General features: G+C 36.2%; 1 protein-coding gene across 6 annotated transcripts in view; it reads left to right on the top strand.

The window, feature by feature from the left end:
* Positions 1–24,619, top strand: part of NNT (nicotinamide nucleotide transhydrogenase) — a 112,180-nt gene that overhangs the window by 18,194 nt on the left and 69,367 nt on the right. For all 6 annotated transcript variants that reach the window (XM_007961526.3, XM_007961528.3, XM_007961529.3 and 3 more), the window contains 5 exons: positions 2,275–2,363; positions 6,269–6,456; positions 22,339–22,472; positions 22,764–22,955; positions 23,512–23,665. In XM_007961526.3, the coding sequence (XP_007959717.1) occupies positions 2,275–2,363; positions 6,269–6,456; positions 22,339–22,472; positions 22,764–22,955; positions 23,512–23,665 (757 nt within the window). The remainder of the gene's footprint in view (positions 1–2,274; positions 2,364–6,268; positions 6,457–22,338; positions 22,473–22,763; positions 22,956–23,511; positions 23,666–24,619) is intronic.

The following is a 24,619-nucleotide window of genomic DNA, read 5'->3' as shown; positions in this document are numbered from 1 at the left end:
ATTTAGGATTCCAGTATTTGGGTTCTGGAAAAATAAAGACCATTGGTCTTGGAGTGTGGTAAACAAGATGAGTGATCTGAGATGATGTCGGAAAGGAAGGTCTAGGCTGGATCATGTGGGGCCTCTCTTCTAGGTCATGTTATAGACTTTGGATTCTCCTGCAGATGAGGGAAATGTTTGGTTTAGTATTTAAAAAAAATCATGTGGCTGTTGGCTGTGGGGGAATGGATAGTAGGGTGAAGGCAAGATCTGTCAGCAATTGGTTGTACCTGGGAAGATGACAGCACCAGAAATGTAGAGAAAGGTGAAGGATTTTATCTGGATTAGGGGAGATCTTTGGGAGTTAAAACCAGTAGTACTTGTTGATGAATTGGAAATGGAAATATGTGCAAAGGGAGGAGTTGACAAATTCCTCATTTTGGCTTAACTATTGTGCATAGTTACTGCCTTTACTCAGATGGGGAAGGCCAGAGGAGGAGCAAGTTATATGAGTGAACACAAACAATGTTCCTAAAGTTATTTCCTTTCTCCTGCCCTTTCCCATACTATTTCTTTTTTTTTTCTTTTTAGGTTTTTATTTCTTGTTTTTTAATAGAGACAGGATCTCACTATGTTGCTCAGGCTGGTCTTGAACTCCAAAGCTCAAGGGATCCTCCTGTCTCGGCCTCCCAAAGCACTGGGATCACAGGCCTGAGCCACCTGCCTGGCCCTGTACTATTTCTTGAGCATATGCCTACAGTGTAACAGTTAGCAGTGAGTGCTTTGGTTAGATTCCATTGTTTAATGTAACAACAGTCTGAGAAGGCACTTTGATTGCTGTATTGCAGATGATAAGCAGCTTGCCCAAGATCACCCAGAACAAGTTAGTAACAGAGTTAGGATTTTGACCTAAGCTTTCTGACTCTTATTTTCTGTGTCTTTTTCTTTACTCCATGCTTTAGAAAGAAAAAGTAAATTTCTATAGTAAGATCTGCTCTTTTTGTGTGATTCTGTTTTTTAAAGTATGGGTTTTTTTGTGGTTGTTGTTGTTATGTCTTGATTCAGGATAACTTGGCCAAGTCATATGACTTTTACTTATTTTTATTTACTCTTTCTTTCTTGCTTTCTCGCTTTCTTGCTTTCTCTCTCTTTCTTTCTCTTTCTCTCTCTCCTCTCTTTTTCTCTCTCTCTTTCTCTCTTCTCTCTTTCTCTCTTCTCTCTTTCTCTCTCTCTCTTTCTTTCAGTGGCGATGGAGCTTCTGTGTGGAAGAGGTTGGTGCTTTGGAGCCTAGAGCCTGCTTATTCCCTCTGGTCACTCTTTGCCCCCTTTCCTATAGACTTCCCCTTGTCCCCAGACACAGCATCATTATCAAGATCAATTCACGTGGCCTTTGAGACACTGCCCAGAGCTCACTGGTGCACAGTCTGATTAGCCTTGTCTTTGTAAAGGCAGAAGGACATGTGGGCATGATGGGTGGGTGTCAATTTATAAGCTTCACTGATTCTGTGGGTGGCATTTTTTTCTACAGGAACAAAGTGTTGCTTTCAATTGACTGTTTATGGGATATATAACAGGACTTTACTCTGGAAGGCCCATTCCAGACTGGAGACAATATTGTTCTTACTTTGTTTCTTAGAAGGCGGGGGAGACTCTTGTTTCTGAGGAATTCTTTGGTTCTCTTGTTGCTGATCCTTCATGATTAGGGACATTAGTTTCATTGCTTCAGACTTAGGGAGAGTTGCTCAAAATGGTTCAGAATTGTGGTTGCTCATCAGCTGTTCCTTTCAGAAGCATTTTGGCTCAAAATAGAGGTTGGGGTAGATGTTTCACCAATGTTGTACCCATCTTTGAAATGTATTTTGATGTTTGATGAACAAAGAAAAACCTTATAATTTGGTAGGGTAAAGGTAGTTAGATTGCCACACTGGGACTTTCAGTAGAAGGAACTTTTAGACAGTGGAAAAGAATCTGTTAATCTTCAACATATGTAATGCTGATCATGCTTAGGTCGTTTTTACATGGATATGCTGATTATTAGGCTATTTTTAGTGAATTGTTGTTGGCCTTTGCTAGCAGTTGTTTCTTTCATAAAATTTTAAGATCAGTGGTGGTTCAGTTAAAGAATAGTCTATGTGCTCCATACAGTTACTAAGGGCTGATCATCATCATCACCATCAGCACCGCCATTTATTGATGCTAAACTTATACTAGGCACCAATAATTGTTAGCCGATGATTTTTCATTATTAGTTGATAATGAGCCTTAATACATAACTGGGTCTATCTTCTTTTCTAGATTCTGATAGTTGGTGGTGGTGTTGCTGGGCTTGCTTCTGCAGGCGCAGCAAAGTCGATGGGTGCAATCGTTCGAGGATTTGACACAAGGTGAGTGCTTTACTAGTGACTGATGTTAAGGTAAAAACATTTTGTTTCAGGGGCATGTTACACTTTCCTTAAAACTTATAAACTGAAGTAGCACATTGCAACTGGTCTATAAGCTCTTTCCATTTAAAAATGTTTCCACTTTTTAAAAGTTAATGCAAAGTGAAAATGTATTACTTAAATTAACAACTCACAACTCTGTTTTCTTTGGTGGATTGACAGTGGGACCAGAATTCTTTCTATCCTGAGTTTCTAACATGTTGCTTTACCTATTTCTGTTCAGAATGCTTTTAGGCACTAGTTAGGGCATGAACAAAGATGTTTGTGAATCTGAAGAAAGAGTAAAACAGCAGGCTGAGTGGGGGTATGCCCTACCTTGAATGGATAGAAGCAAATAAAGCTGATTGGCACTTCACTTGACTAGCAACATGTGAATTATTATTACTGCATTATTTATGCTTCCTGCGTTTTATGTTAAGATAGAGCTGCATATATTTTTCTGATAATTTTTGAGCCCCTGGGTGAAAGTACTTGATTTATAAAGAAATATACTCTGTATTTCTTTAACGTAGACATATACACATTTTCCTAGATTGTCTTTAAAGAGAAGTTTGATTAAAATTCTTCTTCATTTCAGAAGACACTAGACACTGGATTTTATTAAATGTCAGTTGAGTACTGTTAATATGTGTTTTAATAATTTTTGAGGTTGAAAAATGTAGTTATTTATTATCAGCTGAGGGTACTGGAGGAATAATACTACTGTTAATCCTGAATATAGAATGATCAAAAAAGAAAAGAAAGCAACCATTCAAAGTTGGAAGAATGTGACTTTTCAGAGTAAACAATGTTCCATAGAATATGGTTAATAGTCTTTATCTAGAGTTAAAGTGATATACTGATAAAAAGCTGTCCTGCTGAAATGAGAAAATAAGTCATTTCCAAAGTAACCAGGACACAAACCAAGCATAGCTAGAGTTAAGCATGCCATTGATCCTGTCATTTTATTTTTACTGTTTGTTGATGTGAAGTTTTCTCAAGACCTCCAAGCCAGTAGAAAGCAGGTTAAGTTTTCATTGTAGTGGACAGTAGTATTAAAATGGAAATGTATATATTTGACCTAAAGATGATTTGAAACTTGGTGGTGGGTGAACTACTGAGAATTTAGTATACTGATGTCATTTTTTAGATTGTGTACAGAATCAACAGCTAGAATATGGCTGTTGTTTATATTAGAAAAATACAAAAACTCAATCTTTCTTTATAATTTATTAAGTTCGTTATACAGGTATCTCAAGTATACAATGAAGAAAGATGTGACTGAACTGATTGAATACTTTTCTAAGAATTATAGCTCATTAGTTACTGTAGTCACTATTTTGAGATGGGGTTGGTTTCATATTATAAATATGAAATCCAAAACATACTTGATTTTAAATTCTTGTTGGAAGATTGAGTGGTATGTATTTTCAGTTAAATATCCTAAAAACTTACAGACAGCTCATTGCCCAATGGTATTTAAATGGTCTGACTTTTGAATTCTTTCAAACAATAACTAGAAGATACTCCTCTTAGCAATAGTGATTATCTTGCCTAATGCCTTTATCACAAAGTTTAAATATATAAAAACCTTGCTTTCTTTCCTGTCATAAAATAGTACATGATTATTCTTCCAATTCAGAAAAATATGAAAAAGCACAAGAACAGAAAATAAAATACCCTAAAGTCTCACTGCCCAGTGGTAATTTTTTTCATGTGTTCCCTCTTCTACATATTAATTAAAAATGTAATTTTACTGTTCCATTTACCTTTTTTCAATTAACAGTAGATCATGAAGATCTTTCCTTACATATTAATGTTTTTAATGGCTGCAGAAGATTCCATTGTATAGAAGTACAGCAATTTATTTAACTAGGCCTCTATAAATGGACATTTTTTGCTATATTTACACAATACTCTGTAGGTCAATATACACTTACATGTACATACAGTAAGCCCTGTATCCATGTTCTATTATCTGTGGTTTCAACCAGATCAAAAATATTCGGAAAACATGTTTGTGTTTGTACTGAGCTAGTACCAATTTCATTTTTCTTGTCATTATTCTCTAAATAATATGATATAACAACTATTTATATAACATTTACATTTATTAGGCATTATAAATAATCTAGAGACGATTTAAGCTATTTGGGAAGATGTATGTAGGCTATGGGAAGATGTATGTAGGCTATGTGCAAATACTACACTGTCTTTTATAAGGGGCTTGATCATCCGTGGATTTTGATATCTGAGTGGGGTCATGGAACCAATTCCCCAGATAAATTCCTTAGATAAATGGTCAAAAGATATACACATTTTAAATGCTAATATGTTGTAATATTTTTAAATGATGAGATTATTTTATGGGCAAAGGTATAACAACACAGATTTAAAAATAACTTATATTTCTAATGATGTGAATTCATTATTGAAAAATACAGAGAAACATAAGGATGAAAGTGAAAATACTTTTTATAATTCTATCAGCCAGATATAATTGCTAGTGATATTTTGGTATAATTTCTGATAGAGTTTTTATATATATATATATATATATATATATATATATATATATATATGACTTTTGAACAAAATTTGGATTATTTTATATACATATATATGTGTGCATATATATATGTGTATATATATGTGTGTGTACATACACACATATTGGCTTAAACCATAAGAAAATGTATTATTTCTTCTAACTGAGAATCCAGGGGAATGACTTCCTTTTCACATTAGAGTGAGATGCTCCTTGGTGCTATCAAGGACCAGTTTCTGTCACTCCTCTCTGCCATCCTTGGCTTTGGCTTCCTCCTAAGGCTGATTCCACTTGTGGTTGCAACTTTACCTCCAGGGGGCAATCTGGGCTACCAGATTCCTTGCTCAAGCCAGCAGAGGGAGAACCTCTTGCTCAACCGTGGACTGTATGTCCTACCCTTTATGCATACTCTTGAACATGATGGTTGCTAGGGATTTATTGGCTCAGATCATGGTTTCCCAAACTTCCACGATGACAAGGATGAACTGCAGCTCTTCCTAAAAATAATATAACATCTGGCCTGCTTGCTGGAGATTATAATTCAGTGGGTCTGGGAAGGGACCTGGGAATTTGAACTTTTAACAAGTACCCTGATTGATTATTGTCATTAGGTGGGTTTGGGATTTACCACAGTGGAATGGATATTGACGAGTTACACGCATGTCCACCACAGAGCTGAGGTCTTTGTTGGCTCTGGTTTTCCAACCAGGAGACAGTACTTGGGTAGCATTTATTTATTTATTTAAAACTGAATTTATTTTTATAAAATTTAAATGTGTTGGCTTTTCACATTTTACCCTTTACTACTATTTATAGGTTATTTTTTGCAAATACAATTTAATGAGGACAGGGTGGGGGGCAAAAAAGTTACTTTATTAGAATAATTTTACATGTAAGAGTTATTTTTGTGGGAAAAGTCTCTAATAAGAACAAATTCAGAATATTTTCAAGTGAAAAACCTCATCTTGAATGATTTGAATGATATCAAATCCTGATATATATCAGATATCACATCATCATCCACACCGGGGTCATAAGGAACACAGTTGATGACTGGAGTTGGCAATTGTGTAATTGCTTTTGCAACTTAACTAAGTAGAAGTTGGAATTCTCAGTAGTTTTTTTTCTTTCCGAAAAGAATATTATCTTAAATATGTTACTTGCCTTTAGAAAAATATTTGAAACAAGTATGACATCAAAGGGACTGTTGATTTTTGAATATATAGTTTGTTGTTCTTAAAAAGGTAGATGTAAATGATGATCTTGACTTCTTTATTAGGGCCTGAAATAACTACTGTTTCCACTTTAACAATCACCCTAGAGCTGCAGCTTTGGAACAGTTCAAGTCTCTTGGTGCTGAGCCCTTGGAGGTGGACTTGAAGGAATCTGGTGAGGGACAAGGAGGATATGCAAAAGAGATGTCCAAAGAATTCATTGAAGCTGAAATGAAACTCTTTGCTCAACAATGCAAGGAGGTAGACATCCTTATCAGCACAGCACTTATTCCAGGTATGCCATTAAGTAAATGGTTATTTTAAGAGCACTTTTACTTTTTTTTTTTTAATAGCAAGAGTGAATGATTGCTTAACATTTGAATTTCTTTAAGGAAGGATCTAGTACTTTCTATTATAAAAGTACTAGAAAATGAGAAAACATATGACAAAATTCATAGTCATTAATAATTTTCTTCAAGTATTTTTTCTGTGAATTTTTTTTTTTTTTTGAAATGGAGTCTCATTCTTATTGCCCAGGCTGGAGTGCAGTGGCATGGTCTCGGCTCACTGCAACCTCTGTCTCCTGGGTTCAAGCGATTCTCTTACCTCAACCTCCCAAGTAGCTGGGATTACAGGCATCCACCACCACGTCTGGTTAATTTTTGTGTTTTTAGTAGAGTTGGGGTTTTGCCATGTTGGCCAGGCTGGTCTCGAGCTCTTGACCTCAGGTGATCCGCCTGCCTTGGTCTTCCAAAGTGCTGTGATTACAGGCGTGAACCACCGCGCCTAGCCCTTTTGTGAGTTTTTGTATAAGTTCATAGATTATACTGTATGTACAATTTTTTTTTCAGGAGAATAAAACACTATTTATTTAGAAAAGATTATTATTACTATTATTTTCTCTGCAACTTAAAAAACTTCAGAAGCTTTTGGGGAGCAAGTGGTGTTTAGTTGCATGGAAAAGTTCTTTAGTGGTGATTTCTGAGATTTTGGTGCACCCGTCACCTAAGTGGTGTACACTGTACACAATGTTTAGTCTTTTATCCCTCAACCCCCTCCCACTCTTAACCCCTGAGTCCCCAAAGCCCATTATATCATTCTTATGTCTTTGTGTCCTCATAACTTAGCTTCCACTTTTAGCAGTATTTAGTTTTTAATTCCTGAGTTACTTCACTTAGAATAATGGTCTCCACCTCCATCCAAGTTGCTGTGAATGCCATTATTTTGTTCCTTTTAATGGCTGAGTGCTATTCCATGGTGTGTGTGTATATGTATATGTATGTTTATCTACTCGTTGGTTGATGGGCATTTAGGCTAGTTTCATATTTTTGCAACTGCGAATTGTGCTGCTATAAACATGAGTATGCAAGTGTCTTTTCTATATAATGACTTCTTTTCCTTTGGGTAGATACCCAGTAGTGAGACTGCTGAATCAAATGGTAGTTCTACTTTAGTTCTTTAAGGAATCTCCATGCTGCTTTCCACAGTGGTTGTACTAGTTTACATTCCCACCAGCAGTGTAAAAGTGTTCCCTTTTCACTACATCCATGCCAACATCTGTTATTTTTTGATTTTTAAATTATGGCCATTTTTGCAGGAGTAAGGTGGTATCTTGTAGTTTTGATTTGCATTTCCATGATCATTAGTGATGTTGAGCATTTTTTTCATATGTTTGTTGGCCATTTGTATATCTTCTTTTGAGAATTGTCTATTCATGTCCTTTGTCCACTTTTTGATGGGATTATTTATTTTTTTATTGCTGATTTGTTTGAGTTCCTTTTAGATTCGGGATATTAGTGATTTGTCAGATACATAGTTTGTGAAAATTTTCTCCCATCATGGGTTGTATGTTTACTCTATTTCTTTTGCGGTGCAGAAGCTTTTTAGTTAAACTAAGTGCCATGTATTTATCTTGGTTTTTGTTACATTTGCTTTTGGGGTCTTGTTCATGAACTCTTTACCCAAGTCAGTGTCTAGAAGAGTTTTTCCGATGTTATGTTCTAGAATTTTTATGGTTTCAGGTCTTAGATTTAAGTCTTTGATCCATCTTTGAGTTGATTTTTGTATAAGATGAGGGATGAGGATCCAGCCTCATTCTTCTGCATGTGGCTTGCCAATTATCCCAGCACCATTTGTTGATGTATGTACAGTATTATATTCATAAGCAGGTTCCTCTGCTCAAACCCTTGATAAATTGATTGTTAATTTATTTACATTTTCTTTGTTAAGATACTACCTTCTCCTTGTAGGAAATTCAAACAGTAGTGATAAATAAGAAAAAAAATCCAGATCATTTGAAATTCTACCAGAGAGATACCTGTTATGAATATTTTGATCTTTTTTTTCCATATATGTGAGAGAGAGAGATAGGGGACTTTGTATGTATATGTATTTATGGAATTTTCAGTGTATATTTTTACTTATGGAAATGACCCTATGTCAGTTTTAAATTATTTCATTTGACATGTTTTCAGCCAAATTGTGAGCTTTTTGATGGAAGGAATTACTTTCTAGTCCCTTTACAAATCTCCTTCTAAAGAGTATTTTGTACTCAGTACATGACTGATGTCAAACCAATAAGTGTTTATTAATCAGTAAGCAGTAGCTTGATCTAGCAAGATTTGGGCATGAGCAAACTGTCCACATTTTATAGTCTCACCTCTTCTCTTCACCTATCCTTTCCTTTTGTTATTGAATAATGAATACCATGCTGATTCTAATTTTTTCCTTTCTGAAAGAAAGTGGACCACATAATGAGAGCTTAAAGGGTTCCTGGTTGCTTATGTTAGATCCTAGTGAAGGAGCCTCACTTTCTCTGAGGTACTGTGGATTATTAGAATTTGCTTTGTCATTAGGCTATGAAAGAGGAGAAACTCTCCTCCAGTACCTTCCCCTACAACAAAAAACCTGGTTAATATAAACCTAAGGACAAATAATTGATTGGTATCAGATCTGTGAGCTTGTGGGGGAAAACAAGCCTCCCAAATGTGTTTTTCTTTCTGTCCTCTGTTAACCCAGGTGATAGGTGAGCTGGTCTCTCCAGATACCCGCGTCCCCGCAGAGCGGCTAGATGAAGCAGACAGGCAGGGGGCTGATATGGGGTCTCGGCAGGGCTCAGGCAATGGGAGCATCTGTAATTGTAGAAATGAGGCCTGTGGTTGGTTCCGGGAGGTGCATGCAGATCAAACCCTGGACCCAGGGTAGTTGTGAAATCTGTCAGTGAAGACATAACTCATGCACAAGCAGTGTCAGAGAGCACTTCAGGATTCATCCTTTTCTTGTGTGGCAGTGGCTCCTGGCTCAGCTGTTTCACAGGTGGTTCTGAGGAAGGAATGGGGTGACATGCTGCAGCCACCATCTGCCCTCTGAGAAGCAGCTGCGCATTGTGGGGGAAGTTATGAGAGGATTAGATGTAACAAGTGGCCAGTAGAGGGTGCTAAAACATTTACTCATGGAGTAAGCCGTGTGGCTAGGAAGCTAGTTTTATTTAGTCAACTCATACTTTAAAGAACTAGGGATATTTCGAATAGAGTATTTAGATTTATTATTGATTACAGAGCTAGATGTCAGTGATAGTACTCAAGATTTATTTTATAAACACATACTGACTTTCAGGGCCTTCCCCACTCCCCATAATATTTTATTTTTTATAAGTAGTTTATAGTTAGTATACTTTAGTAAAAGGTCAGACTGTATGACAATCTTAAAGTCTAGTTGAAGAAGTTTTATTAATCTGTTCCACTAAGCCTTTCTTGTTTTCTGAAGCCACAATCTTCACATTAAACTTGCAGAAAGTCCTTGATCAGTACCTCAGTTCAGAGCTCACCCTCAAAAGGCCGGCTGAAAAGGCCTTTACTTTCTTTTGAAAAAAAAAAAAAGAGAAGAAAGAAAAAAGTGAATTGGAATATTATATGGGAAAAGGTGATTTTTCTAAAGATCTTTCCTATCTCTGGGGCACTGAAAACAGAAAACATGAGCATTTAACAAAAATGACTGAAAGAGTACATGAAGGTACAAATGCCCTTTGGAAAACAGTGTCCTTGGCATTATACCTTTACTGCTTTATGTCTTGAGCCTTTGCCTGGGTGCCCTGATGGTGTAGCTGACTCTTGAATGACCCTCAGAGCAGAAATTGTTCTGAAGTTTTCCTTGAGTGGATTCAAAGGGGATTAAGTCAAATGTCAGAAATTCTCTAAGTTAAGATTTATAGACTGAGATCCCTGGAAGGCTGGACTGAAGACCTGGCATGGATAAGAATGTTGAGAGGCAGACACAGGTAAGTAACTAGTTTCAGGGAGCAACTTTACGGAGTTAGTACATTTTTGTTGTCCTAGGTATATGTCACTTGGTGGTCTTGAAAAAACAATGAACTTGTACTTACATAAATTGTGTGTGGAATGAGATAGTTCTGTAGCTAGCTAGTTGTTATGCTGCCTGATATCTTATACCATCATCTCAACCCCCTATTGGGTTGAGTGATGGATTAAAGGTGAGAATTTCACTTAATGCACGTAGCTTGAGGATAGGGCCAAGCTGACAGCCCCACTTTGTGGTGCTGTGCACATAAAGGAAAGTTCTCTACTTTCCTGTACAGCTCATTGACCTTTGGGGCAGCCCAAAGTAAGGCAGCCCTGCTCTCTGGTAATGTTCAGTCTGTGCTCATAATCTTTTCTGCTAAGCCTTTTGAGACACAAGATTTTTTAGCATCCCTAATGATCTGAAACCCTTTTAGAGAGACTTGTCATAGACATAGAATAGTTAATCAGGAAGGGACTGAATCAGGTTGAAAATCCGATAAGTATGTTGGGGAGGGGAGTATGGTATGGGGTGAGACGGAATCATGGTGATTTTGCATTAACTGTGTCTTGGGCAAATTTCACCTAAGTTCCAATGAGAATGAAGAGAACTATGGAGCACATGCTAAGTTTAACCTGACAGAAACCAACTTTTCCATTTAAAATCTTTCTGATGACCACTTAATTAAAAAATCATGAGCATCTTAAAGTCCTATAGCTTCCCAGCTATAGGTCTAGTCCTTATTAATTTAGGGGAACCATAGCTATTCTAAGGCCTGGATTTTTAGCAATGATGACAGTAGCTTGGGCGACTTGGGTTCCCAGCATCATTATATGAAGCAAACCATCTAAACTGAACAGAGTTGGATCATAGTCTCCCACTCCCCAGTTACCTGTGGTATAAAGTTTGCATTCCTTGAAGGTATTTCTTGACTTTCATTATCTGGTCCTGATTTAGCTTTTGGGTCTCGTGTTAAACTAATATCTTATTCTCTGGGCCTGATTTCAGCCATATTGATTGCTATTATCTCCTCAAATGGGCCAAGATACTTTTTTTGCCTTTGCACATATTGCTTCTTCTCTTTGGAATACTATCCTTGCCCTTGCCTGCTTTTTGAAATCCTACTCAACTCAATTACTACATCCTCCACAGTTTCTATTGCCTCCTGCTCAGCAGTAGTGTTGTTTTTTCTTTTTCCTGCACTCAAAGCACTTTGCTTGTTCTTCCTATTACAGCAGTGCTTAGTCCCATCATTCCTTAGTTATCTTGTCTCCCTTTGAGTGCAGCAGGAGTCTTTGATTTATGCCAGTGCTTGGCATAGTGCTTTGTACACAATGGTGGCTTAGCAAAGGTGGCTGAACTAATAATTCTGGATACCTTCTTTAGGTCTTGGTTGGTACAGTTCCTTTCATTTTTTTCAGTGGTATCTACAAATTCCGATAGAACACTCTGTTGGTTCACTTTTGGATAGGAATATTGCAGAAGCTAATTTAAGCCTGGGAACTTAACTTCCTTAAATTATTCAAAACTGGGACACATGCCCATTCTGCAGTTTGAGGTGGTTGGCTAGCTAGACATCTCAGGAGATAGAATTAGGAAGTAGTGGAAGAGCTGTTTGGGAATTAGAAAGTGTCCTGTCAGAGAGGAAGGAACATATTCATTACTCAATTGTTGATTAAAATACTTTACGCCATATGTACTTGTGTCTCTTTTTAGGCACAATCCAGATTAGAGTGGCCATACTTTTTGTTTTTATCTATACTTGTTAGGATCTATAAAATATACCGCTTAAAGGGTGTGGACTTTTGTGGTAATTTTCCATGTCTCTGGAGAATTGGGTGGGAGGTGTTTTCCTCTAATATACAAGTTCCTTACATGTATGAACCTGAGATGTTGCAGTCTCCTGGAAAATCAACATTTGTTTTCCATCTGTCTTGTTGAATTTATCTTTCATATGGAGTGGAAATATAGTGCAAAAGAATGACTTTCCATGGTAATTGTTGAAACTTGTGCTTTCAGGCAAGAGAATCATTGATACAAGAATAACTGATACTCTCTAGTTGTGTAATTCCATAAAGAAATATTGTTTTTGATGACTAAAGTTTTTGCCAAAAGTAAGGATTTATTATTCATTCTCTTATTAAACTGTATGCATTGTGATCACAAAGGACAAAACTATAAGATTGGTGATTCCCAACTCTTTTGGAATTATATTACTTTTTTTGTTATCTGATTCATGTTCTGTAATTCCCTCCCTTCAATGTATTTTATGATTATATAGACTTTTGTAATATTGTTATATAAAGTTTCATTTGTTTTGAGGATATTGAAGACATTTTGAAGAACAGAGAGAAACTTAAGTATTGCAGCATCAAAGGTTGGTAACCACAGGCTGTCTACACACCTCTTCATAGCTTTCAATGCAGATAGAGCAACTTGTCCTCAAGTGGAGGATGCCAAAACTGTGACTTTTCCATTGCTATTTATCAGTCTTGTTCTTAGGGTGTATTTGAGCACATTTTGTGAGTGGGCTAGATTTAGCAAATGTTCTGTAAGGAATAATTTATGGCATAGTTATACTTTGGTTTGGTTTGTTATTTCTCCAAAAGCATGTTGCAATATTGGTATGCATTATGCTTCCTTCCTGGCTTTCCCTGGTTTGTAAAGGATTGGGAGGCTGAGGCTGTCTTTGGCAAAGCAACACAAATAGCATTACTGCTAATGTATTAGTACTTCCCTACCATGTGCGTTTCTGTATCTCCTTCCTTACATTTTCCCTATACTTTCTTGTGCTTCAGTATTAGTTAGGGTGGTCTAGCCCTAACTCTGTGAGTTTTGCTGTAATAGATTAATCCAACAATGTATAATGGCGCTGATGTTACAGAAATTTACATCTTGCTTAGTAATAGGTAGGTTCACACATTGGTGGGCAGCTCTTTTTCATATGGTCATTTGGGGATTCAGGTTATGACAGTGTTGCCATCATCATTATGAGGCTATGCAGGTTGCTCTGGGACTGTCTCTTATTTCAGCCATCCAGAGGGAAAGTGGGATGGAGGAGTGCGCATGGAAGGCCAGGAAATGGCACACATCACTCCTGCTTTGCATTCTTTTGCTAAGACTTAGTTGCGTGGACAAACCTAACTGTGAAGGAAGCTGGGAATTGTCTAGCTCTGTGCCCAGGAATAAGAGAACATTGTATTTGTGTGCTAGGGCTGCCATGACAAAATACCACAGACTTAGTGGCTTAACCAACAGAAATTTATTTTCCCAGAGTTCCGGAGGATGGATATATAAGGTCAGTGTGTCAGTGGGATTAGTTTCTTCTGAGCCTGTCTCCTTGGCTTGTGGATGGCTGCCCTCTTGCTGTGTCCTCACATGGTCTTTCCTCTGTGTGTGTGCATTCCTGGTTTCTCTTTTTATGCTTCAATTTCCTCTTCTTTTAAGGACACCAGTCAGGTTGTCCTAGGGCCCACCCTAATAGACTCATTTTAATGTAATCACCTCTTTAAAAGCCCTGTCTTTATATACAGCCATATTCTGAGGTACTGGGGGTTAGGGCATCAACATAAGAATTTTGCAGTGGCCACAATTCAGCCCATAACAAATGTAGATTTTTGTGCACAGCTAACAGCCTCTTTCCTCTTCCCTGCTTTGTAATTTAATGTGTTAGTGTTTGATCTGTTCATTGGAAATCAGGGGAAGGGTCATAGATTTAGAGCCAGATAGAGTAGATTCAAATTCTAGTTCTACTACTTAACAGCTGATTTGTCTCTCTGAATATCAGATTCCTTATCTCTGAAATGTGAATAAAAATTTCTACCTTGCAAAGTTGTTTTGAGGAATGAAGAAAAAACCCTGTGTAGGGCTGGGCATAGAGAACATTATTGTAATTCTTTCTTCCATTGGTGATGCCTCGTCTTCTGGATGGGACTCAGGATTACAAATCTTACTGACTTTTGCAATAAAAATCCAGACATTCTCAAGGATTATGTGGAACGTTGAAGATGGTCCCTCATGAATCCACCCATGAAGTTACATAACCATTATTTATTAGATGGCAATGTGGCATGGGTTTCCCTGTGGAGAAACATGACTTAATTGTTTTTTATCTGAATTTGCTGAAGATATCCATTTTATTAAGGCTGTTTTCCCAGTTAACCTCATTCTGACCTAAGTTGAAAGACATGAGAAAGAAAATAAGCAGCACTGTTTCTATTTTTAAAAACACTTTTAAATCTTTCATGTTAACAAAATAATAAAATCAGAATGTGTAATACCATTTTATTGCTTCAATTTTTAAAGGATTTTGGTAGCTAATGTACATCTATACTTATGTTGGAGGGAATTCAAAGAATGCTATAGTTTCTATGAGAATATGTATTTCCTTATTTGTGATACCATTTAAGTTTGGAGAATTTTTGTAACCCATGAAACCATGGTAAAATCTTGACTAATTTTGCTTTTTATTTATACAAAATTTTGCAGCTCTGAGAGGTGAATTATTCAGTTAATCCTTTCAAAATTTTTATAAACATATTCTTTAATTATGAGGTAAAAGCTTGTTTTTAGGTTTCTTCTTTAAATAGATCTTTAGGGATTTTTCTAATCTGCTAAAATATGCTGTTGACTAATCATATTTCATAAGTATTACATTTAGAAATAGCTCAAGGGATCCAATTTGTAAAAGCCAACTATTTGCCAGCCTGACTTTCTGTCTGGTTCTTTATACAAATAATTATGCAGGCAAAGTTTTCCTGTAGTTCCAGGGATAAAGCTCACATATAAAGTACTCTGCTTGACTATTTAAACTTGGGCCAGAATCTCTTTAGGCTCATGAACACAGCTTTTATATCTATGATAAACAGAGTAGAGGGGTTGCTCTATGTACTGTGGAGCTGGCTAAATCAGAGACTCATTAGAAAATGGATTAGTGAACTAGATGTTCAGCACTTTCTTGCCATATTCTATATTTTACATAATCTATTATTTTTTATTCTCATATGCATACATATATGTATAAAAACCCTTTTGTTATCATTGGTAACATTTTAAAAGCTTAAGACTCAGTACTTTAACCCCATCAGTGATTTTGAAATGCTAAAAGAGCTTTTGGTATGGATCCGCTAGGATGCCTTTAGCTGCCAGAAACAGAAATTCTAACACAACCTGCCTTAAAGTAGGCGATTTCTTGGGTTCTGTTAACAGAACGAAGTCCAGTTATAGCTGTGGATAAGTGTGGGCTGGGACACCCTGACTGTGCTCCTTCATGCTCTCGTCTCTGAGTTGGCTTCATCCTCAGTGCTGTGCAAAAGGCAGCAACAATTTCAGGCTCCAGTATGTACAACACAATATTTAGAGGAGGAGGTAGTCCAGTGCTGAGGGCACCCTCTTGAAGAGCAAAAAGAAGGAAACTTCTTTTTCAGAAATCCTTAGCAAATTTTCCCTCATTTATACTAACCTTGATTGGTTTATGACCATTTCTGAACCAATCCTTGTAGGTAGGGCAATGAGATGTACCTTAACTTACACCTGGATATCTGAACCAGTCACTAATAAGGTGATAAGATTACCCTTAGACCTTCCAGGCCTGCCTCTGGAGTGGTGATATGATTTGGTTGTGCCCCCACCCAAATCTCATCTTGAATTGTTGTTCCCATAATCCCCGCATATCACGGGAAGGACCAGGTGGAGAGAATTGAACCAAGGGGGCAGTTTCCCCCATCCTGTTCTCATGATAACGAGCTAGTTCTCATGAGATCTGATGGTTTTGTAAGGGGCTTCCCCCTTCACTGGGCACTCATTTCTTTCTCCTTCCACTATGTGAAGAAGAACATGTTTGCTTCCCTTTCTGCCATGATTGTAAGTTTCCTGAAGTCTCCCCAGCCTTGCGGAACTGTGAGTCAATTAAACCCCTTTCATTTATAAATTACCCAGTCTTGGGCAGCTCTCTCTCTCTCTCTCTCTCTCTATATATATATATACACACACATATATATATGAATATATGAGATCAGACTAATACAAGTGGTTTCTGAGGTCATGTCTCGTGGACTGGGTGGAAAAATGAAAATCAGCATAGTGACAAAAGAAGAAAATGGATACTGAGTAGATACTAGCAATACTCAGTGCAACATTGTGGTGTTATAATGAAGCTTCTTACCCTGTAAATGATAAAGTTCAACCTATCTTTCTTTACCTGCTCTATTTTACATTTAGTCAGTGTAGAGACTACATTACATTAAAAACTATCCTTGTCTGCCTAGTACTTGTTCATGAGAATCTATTTTGGTTTGGATTAATAGATTCTATGATTCGTATTATTTATTTGCTACTGTGGAGCTAAATATCTCATGTACTTGTTAAAGCAGAAAGTTTTGTTTTTTTTTTTTAGACCCTCTAATTTGATGCCTTACAGACCAGGAAGTTAGGAATTTCCCCATCTGATTACATGCTGTTGAATAATTCCAGTAAATAATGCTGACTGCTCCTTGGAATCATTATAAAATGTTGTGGTAAACCCATTTCATCTTCATGGCTTGCTGTTTTTAATATTTTTAGTGGTTTCTTCTTAATTAATTAATTTATTTTTTCTTTTTGGTATGATTAAAGTGTGAGGGTTTGGTTCTTTTCCCGTTAAGATAGAATCTGTGAATTTATTGATTTCAGATTATCATGTTAGGCCTGATTCATTCAAAAAGATATAATATCTTACAGAATTTTCTGGTAAATCTTTAGCCTTTGGTATTTAGTTTAAGCTGTGCGCCTCTTTTTGAATTTAGTGCTGTAAAGAAGCTAATGATATATTCTTTTGCTACATACCAATGAGTTGTTAAAGCTATTTTTAGAAATTAGTAATTTTTCTCAAGTCACAGATGAGAAAAAACAAAAAACAAAGCAGAAGTTAGTTTTTCTAGCAGTTTCTCATTTTACTACTTTTAAAACTGCATCTTAGTATTCATTTATTGAGAAAATACATGGTTGAGAAAAGATGCTATGAATTCAATAACATTTAAAAATGATTTTACGTGAATCACAGCCATATGTGCATATATCAAGAAATAGTTCACTTGTGTGAGGCAGTTTTTCAGTCTACAGTCAATTCATGGTGCACATGGAGATTCAAGGATGCCTTACACTAACCTGTAGTACCTTTATTCACTCCAAATAACTACCAACCAATCGGGAAACTATAATTCAAATTTTTACATGAGTGCTTTAAATACCCAACTCTTCTAGTAATAAAATTGTTAACCAACCTTTGAATGCAGCCACTTTTAGTTGTAAAATATTAGACCCTAGAGCCTAAGTAAAATTTTTCTTCCTCCATCCACCCTGCACATGGGAGGCACTAAGTAAGTATTAGTTATGTCAATGAATGAATGAATATTTGAATGATGACTGTGAGAGCTTGACGTCCTACAGTTTTCTTGGCAAAAGTATGGAAATAAGTCCCTCTGAGAGGGACCTGAGTAACCCTTCCAGGGGAACTTAATGTCCACAAACCAGAAGGGAGCAAGAAATATTTCGTAAAGTTGGATATCATGCCAAATCCTTCACCCACAGTTGGTATTGTGTCAGAAAATATTTCTTAAAATTTTCTCTCCTTGTTCATTTTATTCTTTCACAGTGATTGATTTTTTTAAGGGGGCTGGTTTAGGAAATATAATGATCTTTTTGTGTATCTCATCTTTTGCAGATAAATGATAAAATTAATAGAAATGAACTTCAAAAGGGGGAAAAGCCCAACTGGGCTTTAAAAATGCCTCTCATCTGCCTTCTTTTATTAATTTTCCTGTTTCTTTTGCAGTTCTGTCTCAAAATACCTGATGTGTTTATTATTATTTTCTTTTTTATAAGCCTTTGTCAGAATGATGTGCTTATTTTGTCTTTTATATCTAGGTCTTTCACCAAGCTGTCTCTGGGGTGTAGAGGGCATCTCTTTATATTTGAAGAATTTGTAAACATTGGATATATTCATTTCCATATTCTACATGTAAAAAACTTGAGACATCTTCCTGTTTGTATTCCATGTATAGTTATGCCCGTGTCTCCCTTTATTGTGTTTTGGTACAGTCCTTGAAAGACTGCCCTAACTGCATAGCGTCATTTGTTGTAGAAGGGAGAGAGGGCAGGTGATTTTGAGTCAGGCTTTTCAATTGGTAAGTAAGTAGGTTGGGGTTTTTCTAAGTTCTTCTAGTTCTCATAGTACCAACTCTTAAACCGCCACTTCTCCTTGACTTAAAGGAGAAACTGGTTGTGATTATCCAGGAGTACTTTATTTTATTTTTAAAATAAAAATGATATGTGGCTTTTATTGGAGATGCTGTAAAGTACAAAGTAGAAAATAAAGATCACCTGTGATCTCTCCATATCATACTGAGTGAACTTTTATTTGTTTTTACTGTTTTTATTGAATTTTCCATTTGTATTTATTGTTCACCTATCTATAGGATTATAGTGTTTTGTTTTTATTGAAATTTCTGTGGGCTTTTCATCAATTTTTGTCTCTTTCTTGAGAATTGTAATATATACATTTTTCATATTTAAATCTATTGATGTTTTCTTTTGTAATTTTCTTCATTGCTTTAAATTTAGGAAGTGCTTTTTTTAGCCACAGACTGGAGAGATATTCACCAAGGTTTCCTTTTTCCTCTTTTCTTTCACTTCATGAATTGATTCTCTTCTTTTACAATTAATTCTTATATTTCTAGAGTTTAATGTATGGTATTAGGTTTGGGTAGATATTTTTTACCCAGATACCTAACTAATCATCATATTACTTTTGTTCTTCATTGTGTAATGCTGCATTTATTATGCATTAAACTTTATTATATTAGGCTACCAGGGTAAGATAGTATTTTGAAATTGTCTTCTCAGTCTTTCTGTCTCTGGACCTATTCTTTTGAGGTTTTGCTCATCTGGAGCTTTTATTTACTATTTTGCTTCTTTTTTGGATTTATTTTTTTCCCTTCTGTTTTCAATTTTTATTTCTGCACTTTCCAGAATTTTCAAAAAATTAGTCCACATGTGAGTGCCTGAAGGCAGCTGCACTGTTACATTCATGATTGTATTCCCTGTAGCCCTTATTTAAGATGTTTTAATTTTAAAATTAAAACATTTGGGAGATAAGGAAAAACACAGCGAAGAAAATAGCCTCACCACTCAAATATACCCTGGTTTTGTTAAATGTTATATGATATAGAATTTATTACAAACTGTATAATATGTGTAATGTATTGTATTATATAATGTTAATCTATGTATATATAAATAGAAACATTCATGTATATAAATATATATCTAAACTTACATACTATTTTGTTATGTGCTTTTTACTTATAATAATTCCATGTCTTTAAATTTTCTTGTGTGACTTAAGTAAAATTTTTAACTTGTTATAGTGATACCCTTCAGTCTGTGTACCAAATAAGTTAACCTATGTGAAATAATATGCTATTGTTTTAAAAGTGATTGAATTTCTGAGCAATAATAGGGACAAAACACCCAACTTATCATTATTAAGATGCAAACATGTACGTGTGTTTTTCAAAGTTATGTTAGCCACTGTACAGTTGTTTTGTGGGGTTGAATGAGTAAAATCAGAGGAGATAAATGGGTTGTATATTTTGATGTTTCTAGGGAGCCTAAAATGGTTTTGGCCACTTGATGTCTCGCAAAGTGGTAGCATACAGTCCAGGGACTGATCCTTAGCTATAGATGTCTCAGGAGAAAGAAGGAATCACAAGTATCTAGGGCAGGGGAAATTAGTTAGATGCCAAATCAAATATGTGCAATCATTGGCCAAAGCTGGGTACAAATAAGGTGGGAGGAAAAGCTGTGGTAAACAATGGCTGGTAAATAGAGAAGAGGCTCTGGCCCCAGAGGATGGGGATGGTGATGACAGTAAATACCTGGAAAGTACAGGTAGCCCTTTAAATGTGCCCCTCTATGTAGAGGTAGCCATATGATCCATAACTTTAAATCACTGGAGAGCCAAGCAGCATGACCTTTATTTTGGGAAGAGTCCTCAGATGGATGTGGTTTGCTTCCTCAAATTCTCATGGTCGAGTAAAGTTTAGTTAAGTATTCAAGGTGCCTTTGTTAGATTATAGTGTGGAGGCTAGAGGAAAGGAATACTTTTGGAGAATTTTGAGAAGTGGTGAAACTACCAGAACTTCAGGGTATTGTCTCTGGGCAAAATGTCTCTTGATTCTTGCTCTTTCTTGGAAACTCAAAAGAAAGGACAAGAGATCTTCTAACAAATCATGTGGCAGTGAGCCCAGTGTGGCTGGAATAGAAGATCCAATGGTGCAGTTTCGAGAGGGCATGTTAGAAAAAGCACTTCACCCAGGGTGAGAGGCATTCAGTCCCAGGAGCCTTAGGATTTGTACTTTATCTCGAAACTATACAGTTTGTAGCAAAAGAAGGAAGTACTACATAAACACCTCACTTGTATCGTCACAACCTTTTATTTCCACATGTACTACAAATGTTATTTTTCCTTTTCGAATCAAATTCTGTAAATACAGAATTGAAAGCTTTCAAAAGAAGAGCTAAAGATAATCAGGCTACTAATGCTCTGCTTTCTTTTTATAAAAGATATGTATATTTTTAAGAGATGGGGTCTCACTCTGTTGTCCAGGCTGGAGTGCAGTGGTGCAAAAATAGCTCACTGCATCCTCGAGTTCCTGGGCTCAAGTGATCCTCCTTTCTCAGCCTCCTGGGTGGTTAGGACTATAGGCATGTGCCACCACGTCCAGCTAAGTTTTTTATTTTTGTAGAGATGGGGTCTTGCTATGTGACCCCCAACTGGTTTGGAACTCCTGGGGTCAAGTGATCCTCCCCACCTCAGCCTCCCAAATTGTTACAGTCATGAGCCACTGCACCCGCCTATGCTCTACTTCCATACTACTAATCTCACAAGTTTATTTCCTTTATCTTTTGATTTAGGTATTTCTATTGTTTTATGGAAATGCGAACACGATAGTATGCTGACAGTATAAGCCCCTGTTGAACATATTGATGTATATTAGCTCGAAAAGTCCTAAGGTCTGGGTTTTCATCTTCTATTTAAGAATTAGTGAACTTCCTAAAAACACATTGCAAATTTAAAAGGTGAACTATTAAATAAGGAAAATGCACACCATGAGAACAAGGACTTTTTTTTTTGTTGTTTATTTACCACTGTATTCCCAGCACCAGGCATAGATAGGGCTTGACTCACTATAGACACCAATACATAATTGTTGAGTGGGAATAAAAGTGTATGAGGGAACTCCTAAACCTTTTGGAGTTGTAGGATTCCACTGTTTTGATCTCTTGGCATTTTCCTATCTCTCCTCAAAATTTTCTGTGTTAAATTAAGGTAGGTTAATATGATGTGTCAGAAAATCTGGTGACATATGTTAAGATAATTGGCAATATTCTGTTTTGTAATTCATAAATTAGCATTAACTGTACTCTTGACATTGGTGACCTTTACGAATTGTTCAATTTGGGTGCATATAGTTTCCATAGTTGTTTATTATTATGCATTTTAAAAAAAACAGTCAAACTGTTGATCTCTTCGTGAATGCTGTGGTGTATAAACCAGGTGGGGAGAGCAGTGCTGAGATTCTCATGCTGAGCAGATGGCAGGGCCTGCTTGCCAGTCACATGGCTCCCTCCTGCACACTGCCTTTGCAGCTCACACTCATCGTATTTTTTTCCTTAAGAGAATTCCCAGTCTCACCCATGCTATGGTCGTTAGGGGTCTCTTGGAAAGAGTTAAAATTTCAGATGTTAAATTCCTGAATGGCTAGAGACTATTGTAATAATTAGACGTTAAGGCATTAGAAAATGATAATATAACTTGTGCTGTTTTCTTTGATTTTATTAGGTAAAAAAGCTCCAGTTTTATTTAATAAAGAAATGATTGAGTCAATGAAGGAAGGTTCAGTTGTTGTGGATTTAGCTGCTGAGGCTGGTGGAAACTTTGAAACCACTAAGCCAGGAGAACTCTACATTCATAAGGTATAGCAAGATGCATTTTCTACCTGCGATCACTTCTCATATCTTAAGTGAGTTATGAGGGGGTGTTTATTTCTTTAAATATTTAGAGACATTGAGGCCTGAAATTTTAAAATTAAAAATAGGCATATTTAAAGCTCCTGTTGAAATATGTATTTATGTTTATGGGTATGTATGTATATTTATAAAGATATATAATTTCAAAACTTAGCATTGAATATGAATGAGAATTGTTCTAGAATGAATGTGAATGTAGGGCGATAGACTTTTTTGACTGTAATTTTGTTCATTTAGGGAATTACTCACATAGGCTACACAGACCTGCCCAGCCGAATGGCCACTCAGGCCAGCACCCTATATTCCAACAACATCACCAAACTCCTGAAGGCCATCAGCCCGGACAAAGATAATTTTTATTTTGATGTGAAAGATGACTTTGACTTTGGTACGATGGGTCATGTCATCAGAGGAACTGTAGTGATGAAAGTAAGTAAAGAGATCTATTCCTTCCTGTGCTTTTAGTGTAAATTTGTTTTAGAATTTCTGTTTATGGAAGAAATCTATTTTGGAATTGAGACATATTTTAATAAGGTATTGGTATGCCAGGTTTATGCTGATAAAAATTATTTGTAAATGCAGAATGATTTAAAGAAAAATATTTCAAAGACTTAAAAGTACATGACTTACCAAAAATATACACTGCTTTTGAAAAGCAGAATGAACAAACAAATTGAATAAAGTAAAAATTAAACATTCCCCCCACTTATCTGCTTTTAAGGGTTTGATTTTCATTCTTACATATATATCCTGTATGCGTACAAATTACATATATATGTATGTATATGTAACACGGATATTAGTATTTGTATACACATGTGACATATTTATGTAAAATGATGTTATAAATTGTATGAATTTATATATTTACATAAAATTATATTTAAAAGAACAGGGTTTTAAAAAATAGTAAAGTATATTCTTTAAGCAATTTTGAAATGCTGGATTGACTTTTTAATATGTACTATTTTCTAATATCTATTAGGATGGTAAAGTGATTTTCCCACCTCCCACACCGAAAAATATTCCTCAAGGTGCCCCAGTAAAACAGAAGACAGTGGCTGAGCTGGAAGCTGAAAAAGCAGCTACCATTACACCCTTCAGGAAGACAATGACAACAGCTTCTGCATATACAGCAGGTGAGGATACCATTTACCAGGGTTTAGTCTTGATTGTTTAATTTTGCAAGTTATATATATATATGTATGTGTATATATATAAACGTGTGTGTGTATATATCTACATGTGTGTATATATCTACGTGTAGATATATACACACATGTAGATATGTATACACATGTAGATATATATACATATGTAGATATATACATATATAGATATATATACATATGTAGATATATATACATATGTAGATATACACATATATAGATATATATACACACATATATACACATATATCTATAGATATATAGATATATGTATTTTTCCTTTTTTTTTTTGAGACGGAGTCTCTCTCTGTCACCCAGGCTGGAGTGCAGTGGCGCGATCTTGGCTCACTGCAAGCTCTGCCTCCCAGGTTCACGCCATTCTCCCGCCTTAGCCTCCTGAGCAGCTGGGACTACAGGTGCCTACCACCACGCCCGGCAAATTTTTGTATTTTTAGTAGAGATGGGGTTTCACCATGTTAACCAGGACGATCTCAATCTCCTGACCTCGTGATCTGCCTGGCTTGGCCTCCCAAAGTGCTGAGATTACAGGCGTGAGCCGCCGCACCCAGCCTGCAAGCAATATGTTGTCAAAATTAGTAAATGAAATGCTGTTGTCTTTTTTGGATTTCATTAGTAATCAGGCCTGAAAGACTTGGTTTTTCAGCAACATACTACTTGTCTCACCTCTACGGAAATGGAGATTACATTTATTGATGCAATAAATAGAGTCAGTGTGCTAAATACTGGAATGAAAGCATGTGAAATAATATGCAGGCAATAAACATTTTTCCTTTTACAGAAAACATTTTAAAAACAGTTATTTATATATATTAAAAACATACGTACTATATATATGTTTGAAACAAAGTCTTTTTCTGTTGCTCAGGTAGGAGTGCAGCAGTGTGATTATGGCTCACCACAGCC

The sequence above is a fragment of the Chlorocebus sabaeus genome, chromosome 4 (genome assembly GCF_047675955.1).
Source record: "Chlorocebus sabaeus isolate Y175 chromosome 4, mChlSab1.0.hap1, whole genome shotgun sequence".
NCBI lineage: Eukaryota > Metazoa > Chordata > Mammalia > Primates > Cercopithecidae > Chlorocebus > Chlorocebus sabaeus.
The sequence above is the reverse complement of the archived record's forward strand: the minus strand, read 5'-3'. Positions and strand labels throughout refer to the sequence as shown.